The sequence below is a fragment of the Aphis gossypii genome, unplaced genomic scaffold (assembly GCF_020184175.1).
Source record: "Aphis gossypii isolate Hap1 unplaced genomic scaffold, ASM2018417v2 Contig00410, whole genome shotgun sequence".
Classification (NCBI taxonomy): Eukaryota; Metazoa; Arthropoda; class Insecta; order Hemiptera; family Aphididae; genus Aphis; species Aphis gossypii.
Window position 1 is genome coordinate 1 of NW_026083097.1, and position 7321 is coordinate 7321.

A 7321-nucleotide genomic window follows, 5' to 3' on the forward strand; every position below is an offset into this window, starting at 1 on the left:
CTGGCTACACTAATCATCACAAACCTGGCAACCCTGGCCCGAGCACGCGTCGTCCAGTGGTCTATATGTATCATTCACGCCCGCTCTGTTCGAGTGACCAGCCGTACGTCCGTACACGTCGTTGTTGATCCGTTCGTCATAATTGCTTCTCGAACAATTGTCGCATTCTTTATCAACATCTTATCAACACCCAGATATCAACAACAACATCTCCGTAATCAGGTCGTACACGCGTCATATTGTAATATTATTTTGTATTATTGTATTCGATTTGTTACCTTTTGCCGATCGATTTGTGATCGTGCGTAATTTATACTAACCCTAGTACTTAAGTTATATATCTACAGAAACGTTGTAATATATTTTTATTCTATTATTTATAATTAAATCAGAGTTGTGTTACACTTTCTTGTTAGGGTAAACTCGCACTCCTTATCATTACCCTTCTATGTATACAGTCCACCTTTTCCCTGAAGGTTACAGAAAACAGAAACACTGTTCTTGGATGGGAAGTTTCGTTCAGTTGGGTGACCTAGTTCGCTCGTTCATCGTTCACTAAACTGAACTAGTTCATTGAACTAGGTCAAATGAACGATACATGATAAGATTAATGTATAGTTCTAAATCGTTCACTGAACGTTTACATACTTACATGATACGTTTCGATAGTAGCGATAGTTTATAAGAAGAGTTACTTAAATAAGTTGAAAAGAATTCATATTATTGTTCATTTATCGTTCATTCTCGTAACAGTGGTGGGAGCGATGTGGATTCCTACCCAATTAGTACCCATATCGCTCCCAATTAATATAATAATTATAAAATAATATATTATTAATTATAATATAATAATTCCTATTCCTACATAGGAATTAAATATGTATGTATTATATAAATAATGTTTGTGTGTTCGTGTTGTGTAGTCAATTGTGGTTCTAATGTGAATTGTACCTAAAAGACAAAAACAAAATATATTATATTTTTTAAGTTTTAACTATTCAAATACTTGTAAGTACGAAAAAATACAAAATAATATATATATATAATATACATTTTTTAAAAGTATTAAATATCAAAGATTTTGATTTAAAAAGAGTACTTTAGATGCTTTACTAGGTTTAATCTGGTTTCTTTGTTCTGTTAAAGTCATTCCAGCTTTACTAAACAGGCGCTCACACGGTACTGATGTAGCTATAATACACAATCTTTTTAACACCAAGTTATATAAACGGGGATATTGCAATTTTCTATTATTCCACCAGATAAGAGGATTCTCATGTCTATTTAAAATCGGCTCATTCATATACTTATCCAATTCTACTATTCCAGCTGCTTGAGGATTATGTGAAGCTCTGCTCCTGTTGTACTGTTCATCAAACGATTTCCACAACAGTGAACTACTAGTACTAGACTCATCACTTTGTTGAGTATGAGTATTGTCATGTTGTGTATGTGTGTCTTCAATTTCAACAGAACACACTTTTTGCTTTAATTTGTTAAAAGCATTTGTATATTTTTGTTCACTTATATTTGTAAATGCCAACTTCTTATACCGTGGATCTAATAATGCAGCCTGTGTAACTAGATCATTATCCTCTAATGGTTTCAGACGAGAAGTTATCTGTTGCTTTAAGGTTAATACCATAGTGTGTACATTAATCGGTAAGGTTATATCTTGTTCATACTTGTTCATAGATTCAAAAATGACACCAGTAAATATCAAGACCACTGAAAGTGTGACATATCGATCACCATTGATTTCTTTTGTCACCTCATAAAAAATTTCAAGTACTTCTGCAGCCTTCTCAACAATATTCCACTCTTCAAGAGTCAACATCTCAACGTTTGATTGAAGTACAGCCAATGTTGAGTTTATTGCATCTTTTACTTTTACAAAACGTTGCAACATGTCATAAGTGGAGTTCCATCTTGTTGCAACGTCTTGTATGAGTTTTAGCTTTGGCATATTCATCTGTTCTTGAGTGGCTTGTAATTTTGCTAATGCATGATGACTGCGCTTAAAGTATTCGACTATGCTCTTAACTTTCTGGATGACCGATGAAATATTCTTAAGACCATTTTGGACCGCCAGATTCAATGTATGAGCAAAACATGAAACCTGGCGATACCTTGTCTTTTGTATGGCATTAGTGACATTAGCTGCATTATCACTGACGATCGCTGTCACTTTATGAGTTATATTCCAATTTCTCACAATTTTCATAAGTTTTTCGCTTAAATTGTCTCCTGTATGTCGTTCACTAAATTGTGTACAGTCAAGACAGAAGGATTTCAACTCAGTATTACCATCAAAAAAATGAGCAGTTGTGGCCATAAAACTTATGTTCTCGTTTGAAGTCCAACAATCTGTTGTAAGACACACTGCTACAGTTGAGTCTATTAAACATTGTACATTGTTTTTGCAATTTTCATAAAGTCTCGGTATTATGTTGTTAGAGACAGTCTTCCTGCTTGGCAATACATAAGAAGGATTCAGCATATTCAAAAATGTCTTGAACTCTGGGTCCTCAACAAGAGCAAAAGGATAATATCTAAAATAAAATATATTATTTATGTATTTATCAAACATAGCAGGTACACTAAAAGTATCTATTACCTCTTCACAATCATTTTAGCAAGTTGCTCATCAAACTGTTTTTTTTTTGTAACTGATAGAGGTCGAGATTGTTGAACGAAATCAGTCATTCGTGCTTGTTTATGTGGACGATTAAGTGACTGTTGAAAATTATCAGAAATACTAGCAATTATTGGAGTCAAAACTGAACTGGTCTGTGCTACGTTAGGTGAACTAATAGATGCAGTTGAGGTACTTGGTTGTGAATTAGTTGAGGTACTTGGTTGTGAATTATCAGGTTCGTTAAGAAGTGTATCTTAAATAATAATAAATTGATTATGAAAGTGACATTTAAGTTAAAACTTTTGAATATTTTTAAATACAATTATTATTAATTAGGACGACGAATAAAAACAAAGAAATTTAAGTACCTCTTTGATTAGATTCATTTCTATTTATAGATACAGTTGGATGCTTTGCTGTCAAATGTCTTTTAAGATTATTTAAACTTCCACCAGAAATACTCAAATGTACACTGCAATAACCACATTTGGCTTTGTTACCATCTACCGGCTCAAAATGATTCCATGTTTCCGATGTTCTTCCTCTGTAGTATGGCATTTCTATTTAAAATTATTAACTTTTGTGTAATAGATTATAGATTTATTTGAAACTATATAATTCTAACTTAAATTTTTTATTTTCAAACATATGAACACATATTGTCAATATATTAACATTTTACTCGTTAATCTAGGTTTATACATAATATATTAGTGTACATTTTTCAGAACATTGAGCCTGTTCCATTCTGTACTGTTTTGTTAAAAATAAAAATGAATATAATGTGCATCAAAAGTGTTAATATTTAAATATGTTTGCTTACTTGAAATAATTATGAAATAACATTTGAAAATATATAATATTTGATAATATTTAAATATATTTTTGTTATTTATAATAATAAATGTTGAAAATAAATATAATTTTAACTAGGTAGCTTCACAACTTCTTAAGATACCTTCTATGCTTAAGAAATTTTAGTAATTATAGCCTACACAATTAACATTAAAAGGATCCCTATGATACATACATAAGTATAATCTAAAAAATATCATAAGACCATATTATATTATTACTCTCAAAATATTTAATCCGTGTAACATAGTTTATTATAGTTTCAGTTGTGAATCATACAATAATAAATAAAAGCAATACAATTTTGACTAATTAAATAATTAAATAAAAATAATAATTCAAGTCAATAATATAATATAAAATATTAATATTAATCTATTAAAAATTAATCAGATTTTTATTTTTTATTTTTTTTTTGTATATCTATAGTATACACCTACATTGTAATAGTTCCTCAGTCTTAAAGCTAAAAAACATATTTCAGTTTGAAAAGTGCCTTTACTATTAAAAAAAAAGTATTTTGTGTTATAAAATTAATCTTCAACTACACCAAATTGATTTTTAAAACCTTAAAGAGAAATACTAAGTGTAGAGCAGTCTTGTAAAGTATTTGAGTAAATTTATTTAAATAATTTTGAAAGTAATTTAATTAAATACTTTTATACAAATATCTATTTTTCAAAATTAAACCAAATTATTAGTAAGCATCACATATTTTTTTTTTTGAAAGTTTTAATATTTTATTTATAACATTATTTGTTACTCATAAATGGTTCAAAAATAGAACATTACAATTTTAAATTAGTAAATATAAAATTAATTTTGGCCAATCGACTAGTAAAAACTAAAATTAAAAAAGTATTAAAATATATTTCAATACAAGTTTTGGTATTGTTTTTCAATACTTCAGAATGGATGTATTTGTCTCTGTATTTAAATACAATTTAATAAGTATATTTTAAAAGACTGCTTATGAGGTTACTAGGTACCTAAAATAATATTTATCTATGTATACAGATAGGAAACAGGAAGTTCAAATGTGAAATTATAATATTTCAGAATAATAATAACTACATTGACATATTGTATTTACTTAAAATGGAAATGCAAATTTGAATGTTACAGATCCTTTTCAGTCCCAGGTAAGAATAAATACAATCAACACAGACAAACACTCCGACAGTAAAATAATGTTTTAAAACAAAAACGTTGGAAGACCAAATTACTAAATAGCTAAATGCAATTGAATGTGAGCAATAGTGCAATATAGTTACTAATACACTATACACATGCCACATGGATCTTTCTGATACTATACTGTAGGATAGGAATAGGAAATAAATAAACATATTATGTAACAAATAAACACTGATATTATGTAGTAAAAAAGTCGTTTATTTTTGGAAATTCCAAGAATAATATTTGTATAAAAAAACATCATATTTTGGTAGTGGTAGTAGCCAGTAGGCTTAAGAGATTTGTGTATATTAAAATATATTGATATTATGGTTTAATGATAAACTGATATGAGAAGTGACTAAACCGATAACACGTTCGGCCTGGTAGTTGGTACAAGTACAACTGTGGTAGAATGTCGTATCGGGTAAACTCGTTCGTATTCGTTCGTTCGTCGTTCGTTCATCAACCAATCGTTCAATGAACTAGGTCGTTCGTGAACGACACATCCCTAAGAAACAGTCAAACACACGACGGGTTGTGTGGTGGCCGCCGTTCGTGCACACACACACACACACATCACGTACGTCGTCGTGCCGGCTTTACTTGTGCAGCCGCAAGTGCACAACTTATTACTAATAGGTACTAAAAATATAGTTAAATATTAACATTATTTATTTCTCTAAAAAGTGATTGTTTAGATGTACAACAAAGTCATTTTGTAATTTGACTACAAAAAAACAACTGAATTACCTACCTACTTAAATTAAATGTAGGTAATTAATTTACCATCAAATTACTTACAAATTAATTTTATTATAGTAACTTGTAACTTAAGTTAATATATAGTTACTTCCCAATACTCTTATAGCCTATAGGTATACTTATATAATAACCCTACCTGTCATAGTCTATATACATTTAATTAATATATTACAATTTTTTACTTCTGCCTATTATTATAAAGAACACCTAGAACAGTATACATTTTTATATATAAGTTCTATTGAAATGGATGGTTAAAATATTGTTTTTATGTTCATAAATGCTGTCCTATATACATTCAACTATTTGAAATTGTGTGATCAAAACATATACTAACCTATTATATCCTTTTTTTAATCAAGTTTATTATTTTTTGTAATTGAGCTTCCAAAAAATAATACTTTTGAAATATTTTTTTTTCTCATTGCTTGAATACATTTAAAACTAACTATGTATTATTAACCTTATAATTATCAAATAATACAATTTAATTTTCTTATTAGATAACTGGTATATTATGTACTGCACATAATTATGTATACCTTGTAGTATATATTTATTAGTTATGCCATGACTTAGTTATGCTTTTTATATTATAATATACAAATATATTATACAATTCGTATACACTTTATTGAATTTACTTTAAGCCCAATATCCATTTAAGTAAAGCAACGCGTTACCGTAGCAGAAAAAGAGCTGCTGTTGAAGCTTCTTCTCTATTTACATCGTCATCAAGTAGTGATAATGATAACTACAATGCCAATCAAACATTGCCGATTGCCAATCCTATCTCTGCCATTAAATATACCGTCCTTATCCAATCCTACACCTAATCCTAATTTAATTAAGAAACAACTATAATAATGAGTGACACGAAAAAATATCTAAGTGGCGCGGAAAAAAGAAAAAAAAAGAACAAGAGAAACAATTTACTTCAAAACTGACTAAAATTACTGGATTCTTTACAACTTTAAATCCCGGTAAGTACAACATATTACTAAAACATTCTTAAACAAAGTATTAGGTAGTAAGTGAATTTATTACAACATGCATGTTTGAATATTTCTATAATACAGAACCTGTTACTGCAATTGTTCCGACTGTTCCAAGCGATAAATTTGACTTAGTTTTAAAAACTAATGATCAGACATTAGTTTTACCTCATCTAGTACCAAGTTCAAGTAGGTGTCCAGAAATTGAAGAGTCTAATTCGATATCAGACACTATTCTCGATCATGATGAATATTACAAAGATCCATTTAACTGGCCAAATAATTTGAATGATAAATTTATAAGTTTCTGTATAAATAAAGGATCAACTTTTTTCCAAAATATGGAGAGCAATTTTAGTCAGTCGGCACGTATTATATCAGGTAGGTTATACTAAAAACTTTATATACAAAATACACCTACATAAATATTCATCAAATTAATTAATTGAATTATCAAATACTGATTAATAATAAAAAAAAAATTATACAAATTACCTAAAGGTACCTAAACATATTATTTATTTTTGATTTTTAATTTATACAATATATTTTATAATTTATAGTACAAATTATTGTTATGCAATAACGTTTCAATTTTTTATGAATTAAAATCAAAGTGCCACTAATAATGATTAATTAACAGTGAATACATGTATTAATAAATGTTATACTATATACCTATTGGTTCTATATTATTATAATCTTTTTATTTACATTTTTAGTTTTTAAATGTGTTCTCAATATCTTGAATTTTATTTATTATTAATTAATATTTTAGTAACCAAGTATCTTAATTGTTTATCAATTAGGTAATAACATTTTTGTTTTTATTTATACATTAGGAACTGATCACACAAGATATATTTCTCCATCAGTATTTTATAGAACACTA

The 7321-nt window shown here is 28.3% G+C and overlaps 1 protein-coding gene across 1 annotated transcript; it reads right to left on the minus strand.

Annotated features, from left to right (window-relative positions):
- Positions 1-24: 24 nt before the first annotated feature.
- On the minus strand, positions 25-3196 carry LOC126554051 (zinc finger BED domain-containing protein 4-like; the record flags this gene model as incomplete). Its single annotated transcript, XM_050209164.1, has 5 exons — positions 3007-3196; positions 2618-2891; positions 1541-2552; positions 1308-1486; positions 25-145 (listed from the first exon to the last, which is right to left on the minus strand). Coding segments are annotated over exons 1-5 (1776 nt in total), but the record flags the coding sequence as incomplete, so codon positions are not given.
- Between the last annotated feature and the right edge of the window lie 4125 nt (positions 3197-7321).